Source organism: Mustela lutreola, chromosome 15 (assembly GCF_030435805.1).
Source record: "Mustela lutreola isolate mMusLut2 chromosome 15, mMusLut2.pri, whole genome shotgun sequence".
In the NCBI taxonomy this organism is placed as follows: domain Eukaryota; kingdom Metazoa; phylum Chordata; class Mammalia; order Carnivora; family Mustelidae; genus Mustela; species Mustela lutreola.
In genome coordinates, this window is record NC_081304.1 from 36810830 (window position 1) to 36829848 (window position 19019).

At 45.0% G+C, this 19019-nt stretch overlaps 2 protein-coding genes across 17 annotated transcripts in view; one reads left to right on the forward strand and one right to left on the reverse strand.

Moving 5' to 3' along the window:
• Window positions 1-6649, forward strand: part of DUSP14 (dual specificity phosphatase 14) — a 28441-nt gene extending 21792 nt beyond the window's left edge. For all 3 annotated transcript variants that reach the window (XM_059149742.1, XM_059149741.1, XM_059149743.1), the window contains exons 2-3: window positions 2944-3032; window positions 5332-6649. In XM_059149742.1, coding sequence (XP_059005725.1) covers window positions 5423-6019 — 597 coding nt within the window. In that variant the 5' untranslated portion in view covers window positions 2944-3032; window positions 5332-5422 and the 3' untranslated portion in view covers window positions 6020-6649. The remainder of the gene's footprint in view (window positions 1-2943; window positions 3033-5331) is intronic.
• Window positions 6650-9914: 3265 nt separating this feature from the next.
• SYNRG (synergin gamma) overlaps window positions 9915-19019 on the reverse strand; it is an 85793-nt gene continuing 76688 nt past the window's right edge. For 11 of the 14 annotated variants that reach the window (XM_059149718.1, XM_059149723.1, XM_059149722.1 and 8 more), the window contains 3 exons: window positions 11973-12083; window positions 11576-11611; window positions 9915-10585 (listed from right to left, as the gene is read on the reverse strand). In XM_059149718.1, the coding sequence (XP_059005701.1) occupies window positions 10454-10585; window positions 11576-11611; window positions 11973-12083 (279 nt within the window). In that variant the 3' untranslated portion in view covers window positions 9915-10453. The remainder of the gene's footprint in view (window positions 10586-11575; window positions 11612-11972; window positions 12084-19019) is intronic. The other 3 variants (XM_059149730.1, XM_059149719.1, XM_059149729.1) reach the window with 1 other exon arrangement.

The following is a 19019-nucleotide window of genomic DNA, read 5'->3' on the forward strand; positions in this document are numbered from 1 at the left end:
TTTAATTATGATGTGTTTTAGTGTGGGTCCCTTCAGGTTCATCTTATTTGGAACTCTCTGAGCTTCCCTGGGTGTCTGTTTCCTTTGCCAGCCAGATTAGGGACGCTTTCAGCCATTCTTTCTCCAAATACGTTTTTTTTTTTTTTTTTTTTTTTAAATTTTATTTATTTATTTGACAGAGAGAGATCACAAGTAGATAGAGAGGCAGGCAGAGAGAGAGAGAGAGGGAAGCAGGCTCCCTGCTGAGCAGAGAGTCCGATGCGGGCCTCGATCCCAGGACCCTGAGATCATGACCTGAGCCGAAGGCAGCGGCTTAACCCACTGAGCCACCCAGGCGCCCTCCAAATACGTTTTGTGCTCCTTTCTCTTCTCCTCCTGGGAACTCTGTAATGTGTATGTTGGTCCCTTTGATGTCCCGTAAGTACCTTAAGCTGTCTTCACTTTATTCTTTTGTTGTTCTGTTCTTTTATTGTGTCAGGTAGTTCTGTTGAAACACTCTAGACACTCTAGTTAATTTTTCAGTTCAGTTAGTATGTTCTTTAGCTCTCTGATTTCTCTTTGGTGCTTTCTTATATTTTCCTTTTTTTTTTTTTTTTTTTTTTTTTAAGATTTTATTTATTTATTTGTCAGAGAGAGAGAGAGAAAGCACACAAGCAGGCAGAGAGGCAGGCAGAGGCAGAGAGAGAGGCAGGCTCCCCGCTGAGCAAGGAGCCCGATGCGGGACTCGATCCCAGGATCCTGGGATCATGACCTGAGCCGAAGGCAGCGGCTTAACCCACTGAGCCACCGAGGCGTCCCTCTTATATTTTCTATCTGTTGAAGCTCTCACTGTATTTACCCTTCTCCCAAGTTCAGTGAGCATCTTTGTGACCATTATTTTGAACTCCTCAAGTAAATCACTTATCTCCGTTTAAGGACTTCTGAGATTTTATCTTGCTCTTTCATTTGGAACACATTTTTCTGTTTCTTTATCTTCCTCTACTTGGTGTTTGTTTCTGTGCATTAGACAAAACAGCCACCTTTCCCAGGCTTGAAAGAGTGGCCTCAGGTAGAAGATGAACCTTATTGTTCAGCACTGCCTTTGTTTTGGTTTTCTCTAGAAACTTTGTGACTGTCCAAGCAGCCTATTTTTAATGGCTCCCAGTTGTTTCACGTGTGACAAGGCCTGTCAGGATCTCACTTAGCAGCTTTTAATATATGCACATAAACAATCCTGTGGGGCTGCAAGTGTGAGTCTCATTGGCCAGCAGAGCCTGGTCATCTAGAGGTGTCTCCCGGGCAACAGTCACAAAAATCAGGATACCAGATGGGTGTACAAGTTCCTTTCCAGGAGATAACTGGAAACTTGGAGTGGGACAGAGGGAAAGCACAAAGATGGCGTCCCCTGGCTTTGGTCCCTGGAGTGAACCTAAGTAGGCCCCCAGACGTGTGCCAAGGCAGAAGCGTGCCCCTGATGCTAAAGCTCCAGGACAAGCAGTAGGCTTTTTCACAGAAAAGGTCTGTTTCAGTTGTCTGGCTGTGCAGTGCCCTTGGGGTGGTAGCCAGTGAGAACGGTCTCTTCATTTGTTAGTCTCACGTGTCCTGGGACACCAGCCTTGCTGACCCCCAGGGCTGGCAGTCAGTAGGTGGGCCCTGGGTGGCAGCCACCAAAACCAGGGCAGACACATTGGGAAGCTCCACTCTGGGAAATACTGGCTTTCTGGAGAGGACTGTGCAGTGGATGCTTACATCCCTGTGTGTTTAGTTAGAAGCCTGCCCCTCAGGCCCCATACTAGAACTATTTTTAAAGCTTTTAATAAATGTTAAATATGAACATGTCCTAGGAGCCAGCCCTTCCACTCCTAGGTATTTAACCAAGAGAAAGGAAGGTGTGTGTCCACACAGATACTATACATGAATGCTTTATGTCATGTCATGCATCAGCTTTCCCAGGAATAGTCTCAAACTACAAGCAGCCCAATTTCCCTCAGGAAGTGAATAACCCATGATGGATGTGGGCCAGGGAGTAGTACTCAGCAACGAAAAGGAGCCGACTAGTGGCTGTGTGCAGCAGCACAGGGCAGTGTCAGAATAATTATGCTGAGTGAGAGCTGGGCCAAAACCAAATTCCTACGTGAGGATTCCAGTGTAGAAAGTCTAGGAAATGTAAAAATATGACAGAACATCAATGGTTGCTTGGCAGTGGGGCTAGAAGGTTTGGGAGGGATGAATTAAAGGAGCATGAGGAATCTGGAGGTGGGGAGGGATAGCTGTATTATGTCGAGTCACTGTATGTCGAGCACATGCACAGAATTCGACACTTATCCCGACGGACGCTTGGTCAGATGGTGTATGAGCTCCTACGTCAGTCACGTCTCACCAGGCCTGTAAAAAATCTACGTGTTTGAGTGTGATGGTTACCTGGGAGAAGCGGAGGGGTGGGTAGGGAAGGAACACGTTTTAGGAACGCTTCCCTAACCGAAAAGCTAAGAGATCCCGTGTGGGAGGCGGATGCACTCCCTGAGTGCCGCCCGCCGCCGCTCTGGTAGTTGGCGCCCGTGGAGCTCCCCCTGCAAAGATGGCATCCCCTGGCTTTGGTCCACTGAGCCTTCTGAGCCATCTGTCCTACCGCACGGCCCTCCACCCTGCTGGGTGGACTGAGGGCACCTTGGAAGACACTCTAGCTTGTTCTGCATCCTTCTCAGGCTCTGTGAGCAGTGTCTTACTGCATTTCCTTTGAAAAATGTGTCTTTCTTACAGCCAGAACTGTACTTAGAGTTGTTACACCATGAGTTAACACAAAGATGAGACTCAGGTTGATACTGCTTACTGGCACATTCTTTAGTTAGCCTGCTTTCCACTTGCTAGTTTTATTCTAGTCAAACGCAGTTTAGTAATAAAACCCAGGAGGAATGCTTTAGAATTTCCTGATTGGCCACATTGTTGCCTCCTGTCTTTCTGCAGATCTGATTTGTAGCCACTGTGATCAGCACTTCCAATTAGGACTTTCCAGATCCTGACCCAGGACTGCGGAGTAACCAGATTCCTCACAAGTGAGTTGGCTCCAGCCCCACCTTTGTCTATGGCACTGAGGGTGTTCTTGTCCAACTGCAGTCATTTCGGGGGCCCCTACGGCACCCTGGGTGGGGAGGACCACATTGCCCAGCAGGCCCAGACTGTGCAACAGTGTGAGGAAGTGATTGGTCTAAAATCTCAAGAAACCAGTATTTTCTATTTTGTTACCAGTGTCCTATATAGACATTATTAGAGAAGAAAGATCTTCAAATATTAAATTGAATTTTAATTCCAGCATGCATCTGAAGCTAATGGAATTTGTCCAGAACTGAGAATTGGCTGAGGATGGTAATGGTTTCGTTTAACCACACCCAGGTTAACTAAACTGCTCATGTTCTTAGACTAATATATTTTTAAAGATTTTATTATTTATTAATAAAGTAGATTTATTAGATTTTATTAGAGCATGCATGTATGAGTGGAGGGAGGGGCAGAGGGAGAAGTAGGCTTCTTGCTAAACAGGAGATCCTGGGATCATGACTTGCGCTGAAAGCAGATGTTTGACTGACTGAGCCACCCAAGTGCCCCTAGACTAATATATTTAAAAAAAATTAATCTCTGGGGATGCCTGAATGGCTCAGTTGGTTAAGCTGCTGCCTTTGGCTCAGGTCATGATCCCAGGGTCCTTGGATCGAGTCTTGCGTCGGGTTCCTTGCTCAGCGGGGAGCCTGCTTCTCTCTCTGCCTCTGCCTGCCACTCTGCCTGCTTGTGTTCTCCCTCCTTCTCTCTCTCTGACAAATAAATAAATTAATGTTTTAAAAAAAGATTTTATCTCTGCAGCCAATGTGGGGCTCAAACTCACAACCCTGAGATCAAGACTCACATGCTATACTGACTGAGCGAGCCAGGTGCCCAGTAGACTAATGTAAGATCATGGCCTTCAAAGTACCTGGGATTATTGCCATGGAAATGCCACAGCATGTTACTATTTATCAATTGACTGATTTATGAATGATGTATTGCAGAGCTTGAGAGTATGGGGCCAGTGGAGGGGGCGGTGTGTAGAGGTAGAATCTTAAGCAGGCTCCATACCAAGCACAGAGCTTGAAGCAGAGCTCAATCTTATGATCCTGAGATCACAATCTGAGCCAAAACCAAGAGTCAGATGCTCAACTGAGCCCTGTAGGCACCCCTTAGCTATTTTTTTTTTTTTTTTAAATAATAAAGAGCTGGGCACCTGGGTGGCTCAGGACATGATCTCAGCCCCACATTGGGCTCCCTGCTCAGCAGGGAGTGTGCTTCCTCCTCTCTCTGCCTGCTTGTGAACTCTCTCAAATAAAATCTTAAAAAAATAAAGGGTTAAGGTGACCGTATTTCTTGGCTTTTCTGTAACTCATTCTGAATTCATTATCTTTTCAGTTTATAAAGGCAGCTCCTTGAATATATTACCTAATCTGGTATCATTTTTATACCTTTGTAAGCTCTCTATGTCTAGAATTAGGTTTAGGAAAATGTAGTGATCATAGCTATTGAAGTAGCCAACAGGTATATGAAAGAACATGGCTCTAGAAGCGATCAGCTTTTCTGATTTCTTCCTAATTACCAAGGAGCACTACTCCCCCTTCAATAAGAGCAAGGCCCTGCCACATTGTTCAGGAACCAGTTGTGCATGTTTCTGAGTTTAGAATTATCTCAAATAGGAATAGGATGACTATTTCCAATTACACCTGTGCTTTTTTAAAGATTTTTTTTATTTATTTGACAGAGATCACAAGTAGGCAGAGAGAGAGAGAGGAGGAAGCAGGCTCCCTGCTGAGCAGAGAGCCCGATGCGGGACTCGATCCCAGGACCCTGAGATCATGACCTGAGCCGAAGGCAGCGGCCCAACCCACTGAGCCACCCAGGCGCCCCTAATAGGGAGCTAAGTTTTAACATTGATTTTATATGTCAAAGTCTTAGGTTACTCTTCCTGTTAATCAATAGAAAATGATTTAGTTTACATCCTTGAAAGAACTCTATTATAGAAATGAAGTTTTTTTTTTTTTTTAAAGATTTTATTTTATTTGACAGATCACAAGTAGGCAGAGAGGCAGGCAGAGAGAGAGAGGGGGAAGCAGGCTCCCTGCTGAGCAGAGAGCCCGATGCGGGGCTTGATCCCAGGACACTGAAATCATGACCTGAGCCGAAGGCAGCGGCTTAATCCACTGAGCCACCCAGGCACCCCGAAATGAAGCATTTTTAATCCTTTTACTTTCCCCTTCCACAAAACTAGAGAGGGCCGTGATGAGTCCAGAATCGGGAGCATTGAAAGTACTGACAGATCCCTGTGTTTTTCAGGAAGGAGAAGGTGATTCGGATTCCTTGGTGGAGGAAAACTCAACCCTCTGGTCTTGCTTCCAACGATGCAAGTGTGATCGCTAGCATCTTCATGAGCTCCAGAGGTCACAGCACACTTCCACGGACTCTAATGGCCCCTCGGATGATTTCTGAGGGTGATGTAGGAGGCATCGCTCAAATTACCTCCTCTCTCTTCCTGGGCAGAGGCAGTGTGGCCTCCAACCGGCACCTCCTTCAGGCTCGTGGCATCACCTGCATCGTTAATGCTACCATCGAGATCCCCAACTTCAACTGGCCCCAGTTTGAGTATGTTAAAGTGCCTCTGGCTGACATGCCTCATGCCCCCATTGGACTGTACTTTGACACGGTGGCCGACAAGATCCACAGCGTGAGCAGGAAGCACGGGGCCACGCTGGTGCACTGTGCCGCAGGGGTGAGCCGCTCGGCCACTCTCTGCATCGCTTACCTGATGAAATGCCACAGTGTGTGCCTGCTGGAGGCCTACAACTGGGTGAAGGCCCGCAGGCCTGTCATCAGGCCCAACGTAGGTTTCTGGAGGCAGCTGATAGACTACGAGCGCCAGCTCTTTGGGAAGTCGACAGTTAAAATGGTACAGACGCCTTATGGCATAGTTCCAGACGTTTATGAGAAAGAGTCCCGACACCTGATGCCTTACTGGGGGCTATAATGCCACCAAGGCCTGCATCAGCAGCCCCTTGAGCAGTACCAGCATCTGCTGCACACCGTCTGTTCCCCTTTTCACCTTCTTTTCAAATGGTTGACTTTTGGTTCTCCCTGAAGTGTTTTTTACACTGGGTGTTTATTTTAAAAGATAGGGCGGGAGGGGAAGAACACAAGGGGAATGCATACATTGCTAGTAACATTTTTAAAACCAACATTTTGGAATAGCGTTTATGAAAATCTTTAACTGGCTTTTAATCATTTTTAACAATTTGAACAGTTGAATAAACTGTTTGGTTCTGCTGTATTCTGAATCCCATGCCTTTAGGCATCATGGCAGGTCCAGGAGGAGCTCAGTGCAAAAATCACTTTGGGTCCTGATTAACCCTCTAGAAACCAGCTTTGCCCAAGGCTGCCGACCAGACAAATGCTTAGGGAGGATTGATACCAGCTTCAGTCTCTACTGGATTAGCCCTACTCTTTCCTTTCCTATTATTTAGTGACTCTGTAAGTTAAAAAGCTAAACCTTTATTATCTAGTTGTTAATTATAATGAAATCTGCTGCAAACACCCTCTCGGAATCATTGTGCCCCAGGACTATATTAGCATTATTTTTAATAAATATATCTGCATAACACATTAGAATTTTTACTAAGAATGTCAGGGTGTGTATGTGTATGCGTGTGTTGATGCTGGAAGAAAGATGCTCTCCCCTACATTAAAATACGGTTCCTGTGACAACTATGAATGCTATTTAAACTAGATCTCCCAGCTGAACTGTGTCAATGTTTGACCTCCCTGCAAATGGACAGATTATTAATACCCTTCACCGTGCCATAACAGTGGCAAAACAGCAAAGTGTACACTCTGATAAAACATACCGTTTTCAGTTGTCTCTCAGTAACTGGAATGCCCCAAAGCCACGAGTCTTCCATCAAAGACCTTGCTGAACAAAAGCTGGGCTTCTGCTGGATTATTAACGAACACAAAATGCCCTAAGCCAAACCTCAAGTGCTAAGCAAATAACAATGGCTTCCTTTGTTGGAATTTAAAAATGACACCCAGTTCACTGCTCCTAATAAATATGACAACATACCTCGTCAGGGACTGGGCGGCCCTTTCCTCGGTTCGCCCCTATTCCACACTCCCGACAAACTCCTGGGAGCCAGGAGGCTGCCCATGCTTGGTCACGATGCTTTTACTTCAGCAGCCAGGTAGGTGGCAGCTTGCTTATTTGTGGAATAATTTTCTAGATTTTTGCCCGATTTTGGCAAGAAGCCATAAATGTAATGCCTGTGGTTACATGTTTACATATATTATATATTCTGGATCTTACCTGGTCTGTGGCAATGGTTTCCATCCAAATTCTACCTCGTTTCATACCATTTACTTCTATAAACGTGCACCATTGTCTAAATAAGAAAATTAAAATGAAGTTAATAGTTCGATGGGAAAATCAGAGGAACCCATAAATGCTACATCAGCACATGGTCAAACATCAGTCAAAAGAACAAAACAATCCATGACTGTGGAGGCTGTGGTTTCCCTAGGATGAAGGCAAACTGTAAGGCTTGTAGTCTGTGGACGAGAGTTCAAAAATAACCACTGTACTAGGGGAAGGGAACACTTGGTGACAGATGTTCTTGGTAGGAAAATTTCCTGCAGAAATCCTGGCCAACACCATGACTGGGACATTAACTAAGCATTCTTAGTACTTAAGAAGCCTAACACCTTTGTAATCTAAATGTCAGAGCTTATTAGCTGCTCCCAAAGGGAGGTGTGTGACCTAGAGGGTGATGGGGGATTTCTGTAGTGATCCCCAGCGCCAAGCGAGCACTGCAAATTTCTCTATTGTGAAGGTCCTATAATCTTACCAAAGCTTGAGATCACACGAGTCATCAAATAAAAGGAGAAGGCATCTTTAACCAACAAAAATATGTACGTGCATACAAAACTATTCAAATAATTTAAAAGATGAAGCCCATAGTGCTAACTAGGAGCCACAGAAAAAATAAAGCACTGCCAGTAGCACACCCTGTGCCTCCACCTCAAGTGTGTCCAGACAAAAATTAAATTACAGCCCTAGAATGGTGAAAAGCAAAATACAATACCAAAGAGAAGAGCGCTGACTAATCGCCACTCAAGCAGTGGGGCTGAAGCCGCCTGCACCATTCGCACTGCGGAAGTAAGTAACCTTGGTTACTGTTTCCAAGGACACTGGACTCTTGGCTAATCAGAGGCGAGGTGAAGTGGAATGCAAGGTGGAGCCATGGGAATAAAGCTGTGCACACAGCGTCGGTGTCTACTATCCCACGCTCCCCACGTCCTTACTGGGGGCACGCGAGCGTGCACCGCTGTCGCTAAACAAGCTGCTCCGGGCTGGGACAGCTTCCACGGCCAAGGCTTCCGGGTGACGTCCGCTGTCTCCTCCTGCACGTGGGGCGACTACACCCCTCATACTTGGTAAGGCCAGCAGCATTCCTAGATTCTGGAATCTAGGAATGGAACCATCCTAGTTAGCAGGTGAACATACTTTTAAAAATGTCATTGTCATAGGCCACTGCGACGACAGTCCATATGGCATTCCCCCAAACTGTCTCAGCAATGTAAAGTCTAACTGGGAGGCACGCCAGCAAAGGCAGTCTGTCAGCCTGGCCTCTTAAGAAGGTAAAGACAGGTCAGTGGCCTGCTTGAATCCTGGTGCCATGAGGAGGCTGGGTGCTGCTCAGGCTGACACGGAGCACAGAGGCCTCAGGGAAGCTTGAGGAAGCAGCCCCCTCGTGTGGTTACTGCCACTCTTCGAGCCCCATGGAGGACAATGGCCTTGAGGGTAGTAACTTAGCTGTGAGAGCTGGAGATGAATGTGGAGAAAAAGAGAAAAACAGATCCACCTCCTCATTTGTCTGCACTCGAGCACAGCAAGGGAAAGCAGAAGTGTCAATAGGAGCTGTTCAAGAGAACATTCTGTACCTCTCGGAGGAGATGGAGGCTAAAAAGGATAAGATGGAACAAAACAGAATCCCTTCTAAAGTTTTGTCCTGAGAAGGAAAAACAATCTAATTAGTGATGTAAAGCAGCAATTTTATAGACAAAACTAACTTGTCCAGTTTATAAATAAAACTAACTGAAGCCAGAGAGCCTACAATGTAAAACACAAAACTCAGAATCTCTTCATAAAGCACAAATTTCACAAGTCAGAGGAAAATATGTCCTAGCTTGGCCTGTTCTTCCCAGGACTTCACAATCCTTAACGATTTGGCTTTTTCTCTCCCCACTGATTTTATCCATTCAGTTTAAGTGGCAAAGAAAATTCCCCACACCAGACAGCGAGCATGAGCCTCTTCCTTCTAGAATTCCATCTATTTTAGAACCCTTTTCTTCCACTGCTTCTATGTCCTGTACCTCCACTGTAAACAGCCATCTCACTGCCTGCCTCAGTAGGCCACGAGCTCCAGCTTCTAACCAAACTCATTTTCAGGTCCCTCACATAGATACTGCCAAGTCAGGTAGCAATGGTCCCTGTGCCATTGTTTCTGGAAATCTGGACAAAGGCCACTGCAAGGAGGTTTCATCCAGCTGCCTTTCCAAATCTCATCTGAACAAAAGTACCATGTTCACAGTCTTTGAGGAAGCAGAAAACCGAAGTTTTCTGTGGAGGCTCTTAAGGGGAAGGCTATTCATCCGACAGATGAGAATCTGGGCCTCTGTCAGAGCGAACATTCAGTTCATTGCAAAGTGCCCCGGCATATTTGGAGGAAAGGCCGTCTTGAAAATTTAGAGGGTTATAAATGAACAAAAGCAGAACTGGTTCGGTTGTGAGAGTAAAGTTGGTGAATCCACCCTCACCTACCTGCCCTTGTCCCACGGAGACGAGCAGTTTTTCTATAAAAAGAACAGCTGCATCACAATTTCCCCTTTTTATTCATTTCAGATATCAACAAATTAAATGTGGGTAAGTGCCTTCTACCACACAGGGCAACGGTGTTCTAGATGTAAGTAAGCAAGCACTGGCTCAACACATGCTCGCCAGTTCTAGGCCTATAACAACAACTGACTTTTCTTCAAACATCAGTTCTTCACAGTTTCAATACTGCAGCAGCAAGTTATTCCTCAGAGAAAGAAAACTGTGGTCCGTGTCTTCAAACATCTTACCAGAACTAAAGGTAAGTTAGCAAACTTCTGGTACCACGTGCAGTCTGGGCAAGGTGATTTTACCTCAAACCCCCAAGACTGGCAGCGGGACCCCGGGGGACAAAGGGCATCTGTAGGAAGGACTGGGAACCCGGCAGCTCCTCTGTCCCCGCTATGGCTTGGGGAATCTTCATACAGCTTCACGGAGGTGCACTGCACAGTACCTGCATTCTGCTTCTGGCTTCCCGTCACCTCATGGGGTGTGATGGGGAAAAAACAAAACCCAGTGGGTCCTTTGTTGAGGAACTTTTCAGAGCAGATCAGGCAGGATGAGGCCAGGAGGTTTTGGTTCAACACAGTTGATCCAGAAGTTGGCACAGCTGGCGTGATACTGGTGTCCTCCATATGCCAGCTTGAAACTGTCGGTTTCTGAGTTGAATGCCTGCCAAAAATAAGCAGAGATGTGGGGCGAGTCAGGCTGCGTCGGCATCTAAGCATGGCTTAGCGACCCGCGTGAACACTGCTCCAGGCCACAGGCTGAGGCCGCGTGGCACACACACAGCCTGAGCAGGGAGCTACAGGAATTCAAGTGAGAAAGTTCTTTGCTGCTAATTAAAAGTCTAAAAAAATCTTTACCACTAAACCCAGTTTTAGCACAAGAAGGCCAAATCTTTCACAGACAAGGCAGACAGAGGCTGGGCGGGGGGAGGTGTTCATTATATGGGAACTAAAATAGCTAAGGCTGTGGCTGACTTTTATCCCTCACTGTGCCGAAGGAAGCCTTCCCCTAGGCTGGCCTTTAACTATACTTGCGATCCCCACGTTTCTGGGACTGATTACAGTCCTCTCATGGAAAAAAAAAAGACCGAAAACTCTCATGGACTAAGGCCACTGGAACCTGATAACTGAATCAACGTAATTAAAGTGTCAACCAGGTACAGGGTTTGTAAAAGAGATATTAAAGCACTTAAGAATTATTCCCAGACAACTAATGCTTGCAGGTAAGTCCCACTCAGCCAGTCCTACCCTTGACTCCTTGGGGGGTTTTTCTAAAGTGCTACAAATAATAAACAAAACTCTGAATCCCTATTTGTTTTTGTCTGATAACTGCCAAATCCTGCTGCTCTTTGATTTCATTCTCTGTGTCACAACTTCCAGTCTTCCAGAAACTGCTCAATCTGTTACCTTGTTCATCACAGGGAAAAATGCCTGCAACACCAGAAGCCAATTATGAGCTACAAGCGTGCAAACAAGACACAAGCAGATCCACACAGACGCACTAGTTGGTTAAATCAAACATTATGGGAACAGACATGACTCGGGAAACGATTCACGATCAGAACAGTTCAGGATGACAGTGGAATCATCGGATTTGCTTTCCACACTCAAAATTGAGATGGAGATGCTAAGATAATGTGTGACTGGTTCATACTTTTTTAGGATGTTCTTCTGCAGGCTTCTCTTCTTTCTGAAATAATGTTGAAACCATAAGGTCAACAAAATTCCCAGAGCAGGGCCTCATGCCTCCAAATAAAGCCTTCTGGGTTTACCTCCTCTCTTCCCCACCTGGCTGTGCTCGGGGCACTGCGGGCACAGCGCAGACAGCATTGCATTGCCGGGAAGGGAAGACCTCCCCCCCTTCACGCAACCTCTCCCCCCACTGCCCTTTTGTAGAACCGATGTCCTTCTGTGGTCAGATTTCAGGGCTTCATCAAAATGCCCTCCTGGGGTCATAGCCCTGGTAGGGGAGGGGGCCAAACGGGAAGGGGTCCCCGGAGGTCATGTGAGGGAAATGCTTTGCCAGCTGTAGGGGAAGGCGTGTCACTTACCCGGCTTCTGGAGTCCACATTTAAAAGACACACCCCACATGCAAGTTCCTGAGCATTTTTAATCCCAGGCCGTAGCATACAAGAGGAGAAATCCAGTGAATTTTCATCAGGCTGTGAGGACAGGACAAATGGGTAAGGAAACAGCAATTCCAAATGCTGCTGGCTTCACTCCCTATCACTCATCCCCAACAGGTCTAAAAGCAAATTAAGTCAATTTTGATACCAACAATACAACTATTCTATTTCCCGAACATTTACTGGGGACCCGCTCTGTTCTAGGTGTTAGGGATGCTAGGATGAGTGAAAAATAGTCCCTGTCCTCTGAGAACTCACAGTCTAGGGTGGGGGCCAGGTGGGTACCAGGCAATACTGCCATAATAGCCACACTAGGGCACATGGGCTGGGGGGGGCGGCACTTCCTCCAACAAAAGGGAAAAAGAGCCCGATGGCAGAGGATGCTTCCTAGCTCTCAGAAACATCCTGGCTGAGTTTCAAGAGGTATAGGCTAGGTGAATGGGATGGGAGGGGGGAGGCAAGAGGGGCGACGGTATTTATTCAGTGTAGATAGAACAAGCAGCACAGGCAAAGGCCTCTAAGGAGGAGACTGGCTATGGGAAGAAATCTAGGGGGTGGGAGCCAAGCTTATGAAAGGAGGTGGGAGATTGAACTCTAGCATGAAGGCCTTGGAAGGAGAGAAGAGACTTTACCTTGGGAAGCCACTAAAGGTTCTAACTGGACCATGACAAGATCAGGTCTGTATTATGGACAGATCCCTCTGATTGCAGTGTTAAGCAATGAACTGTGGATGGCAATCCTCAAGTTATGGGCCTCAGTTATGCATTATTTTAAGTGATCCAGGAGACAGCTAGTGAAGCAAGTTAGAACTGGGGAAGCGACAGTGGGGGACGGAGACATATGGTCACGTGAAAAAGCCTGGGTGATGTGTGAGATGTGCAAGAGGGGGAGAGGCCCTGGGCAGCCAACAGGATTTACAATAAGGCACATGAGAGGATGCACATGAGACCCACCTTTGGGGCTGGGGGTAGGAGTTCAGTTTGGTGGGACATCTGGCTGGCTTAGCTGGTTAAGCACCTGCCTTTGGCTCAGATCATGATCTCAGGGTCCTGGGATCAAGTCCCACACTGGTCTCCTTACTCAGCAGGGAGCCTGCTTCTCCCTCTCCCTGCCTCTCTCCCTGCTTGTGCTGTCAAATGAATACATAAAATCTTAAAAAAAAAAATTCAGTTTTGTATATGCTGACTTAGAACTGCCTGTGGGGCAGCCAAGTTCTGATGTTACATAAGCAGTAAGACACATACATAGTTCTAGCACTCAAGACTGTGAGATTTAGAAGTTACCAGCTAGAGAGAGTAAATATAAAGACAGCTATTATCAGTCAAGCCCTTACTTGCTACATGCCACACTAAGCTCTTCACATGCATTATCTAATTTCTTCCTTACAACAAATCTATGAAGTATGGCGTATAGATAGCCCAACGCTTAATATGGCAGGTTCCAACTTTGGAAAGCTATTAACTTTTCTCTTTCCTTCCTTCCTTCAAATATATATATATTTTTGTGGGCAGCAAAGTAAGATTTATTGAGGGACAGCAAAGTGATAGTACAAGGCTCCCGGGGAGGAAGGAGATCCAAAGGAGTTACCCCTTTTCTGTAAAACAATTTATTTATTTAAGTGATATCTACACCCAACAGGGGGCTTGAACTCATAACCCCAAAATCAAGAGTCACATGCTCTACCTACTGAGCCAGCCAGGTGGTCCTGGAATGCTCTTCACTTTCCTTCCTTCCTCTCTTTCTCTCTCTCTCTATTTTTAAAGTAGGTTCCATGCTGCCTAGTGCGAGGCTTGAACTCACAACCCTGAGACAAAGATCTGAGCTGAAATCAAGAGTTGGCCACTTATCCGAATGAGCCACCCAGGCATCCCAGAGTTCTTCATTTCTTAAAAGTTAAACTACATATCTAATATATGAACTTTTATGCAATCCCACTCCTTGATATTTATCCAAGAGAAATGAAAACATGTGAACCAAGTCTTGCACAAGAAGTGTTCACAGTAACTCTACTCAGGTTAGCCAAACTGGAAATAGCATGTTTCTAGAAGTAAAAAAATGGATTAAAAATCCATGGTATATCAACACAATGGAATAGTACTTGCTGATAAAAGGGATCAAATTGATAAACACAACAATGCAGATGAATTTTTAAAAGATGCTAAGAAGCCAGGCACAAGAACATATATATACTATGTAATTCTATATAAAGTTCTAGAACAGGCAATTCTATGGTGATAGAAGTCTTTGGAAAATAGATCAGTGGTTATTTCTGGAATCAGATCACGGCAAGAGAGAACTTTAAAAGGTGATGAAAATACTGCATATATGGAGGGGGTGTGGGCTTACATGGCTAAATGCAGTTGTCGAAACCGATTTGACTATGTATTTAAGATCTGTGCATTTCACTAAGTTATCCTTCAATTAAGAAAAATACTTGAATTTTAAAACCAGAACAAAACAAGCAAAAAGAAAAAAAAAGTTTCGGAAGAGTTGTACTTTTTTTTTTTTTTTTTTAAAGATTTTAAAGTAATTTCTACATCCAGTGTGGGGCTTGAACTCACAACCCTGAGATCAAGAGTCACATGCCGTACTGACTAAGACAGCCAGGGGCCCCAGAAAAGGTGTATTCTTTTTTTTTTTTTTTTTAAGATTTTATTTATTTACTTGACAGAGATCACAAGGAGGCAGAGAGGCAGGCAGAGAGAGAGGAAGGGAAGCAGGCTCCCCGCTGAGCAGAGAGCCCGATGCGGGGCTCGATCCCAGGACCCTGGGATCATGACCTGAGCTGAAGGCAGAGGCTTTAACCCACTGAGCCACCCAGGTGCCCCAAAAAGCTGTATTCTTAATGTGAAGAAGTTTTAGATATGCCTAAATCAATTTATTTTGATTTTCTGTGCCCCAGCAGAGATTTCTCAAACTTGGCACTACTAACATTTTAAGCTGGATCATTCTTTATTGTGGGGCCTATCTTCTGCACTGGAAGTGCTAAACAGGATCCCCGGCCAATTTGGGGGCAAAATTGCCCCCCTCTTCCACCGTTAAGAATGGACTTTCCGGGATGCCTGGGTGGGTCAGTGGGTTGGAGCCTCTGCCTTCGGCTCGGGTTGTGATCCCAGGGTCCTGGGATCGAGCCCTGCATCAGGCTCTCTACTCAGTGGGGAGCCTGCTCCCCACCCCCCCCACCTGCCTCTCTGCCTGATTGTGATCTCTGTCTGTCAAATAAATAAATAAAATCTTTAAAAAAATGGACTTTCCAAAGAGAGAAAAAAAAAGCACACATCCATACAAATACGTATACACATAGAAACACACACACGCATGATCTTATTATATAAAGACTGTGAAGCAAAGTTTACCAAAAGTATAGCAGACAATCATCTCTACTACAAATTCCAGAGTCACTTGATTCTCACAGTGCTTTCTCCGAAAGTGTTTGCCCATCTCTCTCTGCCTGCCTCTCTGCCTACTTGTGATCTCTCTCTGTCAAATAAATAAATAAAATCTAAAAAAAAAAAAAATTCAGAAGCAGGTTGTACTATTATTTGTTTGCTGTCCAGTTCTGTCATCTATAAAACGATTAACGATTTCACTTGTCCTACCTTCCTTTCTCAGTAGCTGCTGGGACCCTCAGAGATATATAAGAAGTTCTCTGAAGTGCTCTAAATGATTATTAAAATTATTTATTTTGACAAAATCGAACAAGCTTTTTTAAGAGGTTAAAAATACAGTAGCCCTCTGTAATCTACATTATAGATACTTACCATGTTACTACACAAGGGATATTTGAGAAATAATTAGAATCTGGGAAAAACCAATCTTGAAATCAATCCAATTAAGAAAAGCCCTTTAATATCTGCTTGCCAAAGGCATAAAGAAAGCAAATGAAAAGGTCATATTGCAATCTCCTGTGAAAAATCACAAGGCTCTTCATAAATTACCCTGTGGTCAAATTAATCTTTTAAATGATAACATTAACCTTTATAAGTACACAACTATAAGCGGGGGGAGGGGGGTTGTTGTACTTAGCAGCAGTGTGACATGGATCCGTGGCCGTAGTTGTTTAAGAAGGTATGCCCTCTACAGGCCATTTTAGATTGAACATCATCTACATTTACTGGCAAGTGTTTCATGTATTTAGTAAAGATTTTAAAAAAGTAGTTACAGTATAAATGACCTACATACAGTAAGTCCCAAAATGAGACTGGGATATATAATCCTGAGTCTTTAGTCAATAATAAACAGCAAGAAAATCATTATCAAAGGAGAGTTTGGTAGTAATTAGTGTTCTTTCCAAATATCCTCACTATAATTCTTCTGGGCAAATAGCAGGATGGGCACTTCCTAGCCCCTGAAATGATGCACAGCCATACAGCAAGCAGATCCTTGGCTACACGTGTCACTTCTGGGAGGAAGTCATGTTCCCTTGACCCTCTCACAGTGATCAGCTATGTTCCATGTGGTGGAGGCTTTGTCACCCTAGGTCCCTGAATGAGAAGGACCTTCCACAAGGACCCCTCCAACTTGAGATGGACATGTGGCAGGAGCAACACAGCTCTGTGGTTTTACATGACTAAGACGGTGGGGGGAGCTGTTCCCATAGAACAAACCCGGCCTAGTTTGGCTAATATAAAACAATGATCTAAACACAGTTCCACAAGTAATTCTAGACTTTTGGCTTGGATTATAATGTAACCATTTTGATTCTCAGTTTCACTGTTTTGTCTATTTTTTCCTACTGCTGCCCTAACAAAGGAGCAAAAATTTAGTTGTTTAAAACCTAAGTTGGAGGGCAGCTGGGTGGCTCAGTGGGTTAAGCCTCTGCCTTCGGCTCAGGTCATGATCTCAGGGTCCTGGGATCGAGTCCCGCATCAGGCTCTCTGCTTGGTAGGGAGCCTGCTTCCTCCTCTCTCTCTCCCACTTGTGATCTCTGTTAAGTAAATAAATAAAATCTTTAAAAAAATAAATAAATAAAACCTAAGATGGAGTTCTGGGTGGCCCAGTTGGTTACACAACTGCCTTTGGCTCGGGTCATGATCCTGGGGTCCTGGGATCGAGTCCCACATCGGGCTCTCTGCTTGGCAGGGAGCCTGCTTCCTCCTCTCTCTCTCTGCCTACTTGTGATCTCTCTCTGTCTTTAAAAAAATAAATAAATAAAACCTAAGTTGGAGTTCTGGGTGGCCCAGTTGGTTATACAACTGCCTTTGGCTCAAGTCATGATCCTGGGGTCCTGGGATCGAGTCCCACGTCGGGCTCCATCTGCTCTGTGGTGAGCCTGCTTCTCCCTCTCCCTCCTACTCCCCCTACTTGTGCATGCACACTCTCTGCCAAACAAATAAAAATCTTTAAAAAAGAAACAAAATAACTTAAGTGTATTCTCTTATAGTTCCGGAGGTCAGAATTCTAAAGTAAGCCAGCAATACAGCATTCTTTCTGGAAATTCTAGGGGAGAATCTGTTCCTTTGTCTAGTTTCTAGAGACCACCTGTATATTCCTTGAATCATGGTTCCACTTTCTATCTTCAAAGCCAACAGCACAGAATCTGCCGATCTTTCTCTTTGGTTCAACTGTCATACTGGCTTTTCTCATGCTCACTCTATGCCTGATTAAATTCCCCATTTAAAGACCCTTAACTTAATCACATCTGTCAAGTTCCTTCTACCACATAAGGTAATAAATTCACAGGTTCCGGGGATTAGGACATGGTCATCTTTGGGTGTGTGTGTGTGCCTTATTCCATCTACCCTCTCCCCTAACGTCAACTGAGGATAGCCATGCAGAAACATAATGAAGATTCGATCTCTAAAACAATGTGGGAAGGGGTGCTTGGGTGGCTCAGTGAGTTAAACCTCTGCCTTTGGCTCAGGTCATGATCTCAGGGTCCTGGGATGGAGTCCCACGTTGGGCTCTTTGCTCAGCAGGGAGCCTGCTTCCCCCTCTCTCTCTGCCTGCCTCTCTACCTACTTGTGATCTCTGTCAAATAAATAAATAAAATCTTTAAAAAGAATAAAACAATGTGTGCACCGCCAAGATGACAAAATGCTACCACTATTAAAAATAATAGTTGCCATATAAAAAAGTAATAGTTGGCAACTTAAAAAAATTAAAAATATCTTTATTAAAATATTTTAATAGTAGCTATTATTAACTACTAGTTATTAATAACAACTAATAACTATTACAAATAATATTTGCCATATAAAAAAAATAGTTGGCAACTTCCGTTGCCACAGCAACGGGAAGTAAGAACTCGGAAATTCACTGCATACGCCACACTGAAAGGAAGCCCCCAAGAACCTGCTCTATACCGAGGGTGACAAGGGAATCAAAGCCTGTGGGATTTTCAGCTGACTGGAGGTTAGCAGAATAACGGCCGGTCTCTTTCTATAGATTTTATGGATCCATTTTGATTTCCAGGGCTGAGTCTTTCTTTGTTCCAAACCTACTGCACTTCAACTTTGAGGTAACAATTCACTCAGCTCACTGGAAAGCAGGGACATTTACCTCCTGAGAAACACCCAGCGCCTTCGCTATGGGCGCGGAGACGCGCGCGCTCCCACCACAAGAGGGAGCTCTCGTCCGTGCGCAATGAACGCACCGAAGCTTGACAGGGGAACTTCAACTTCAGTAAATGGCAGGGAGCCGCAGTGATCGCGTGCTTTGCTTTCCTCAGCCCAAGCACTACTACTGTGATGGAGCCCTAACACGCTAGGCCCTTTTCCCTCAAGAAAGGTAATACAGCTGCTTCTTGATGGTAAGAGTTTCATGATGTCTTCATGGAAGAAACAATCTTTTTTTTTTTTTTTTTTAAAAGCATCCTGGAAGCTGCCATGGACACAGTAAGAAGAATGGACTTTTGACACTCATGATATCAGGGTTGTGAGATCGAGCCCTGTTTGGGGCTCCGCACTCTGGGCAGAGTCTGCTTCCTTCTTCTCCCTCTCCCTTTGCCCCCCGCCCTCCACTGGTGCTCTT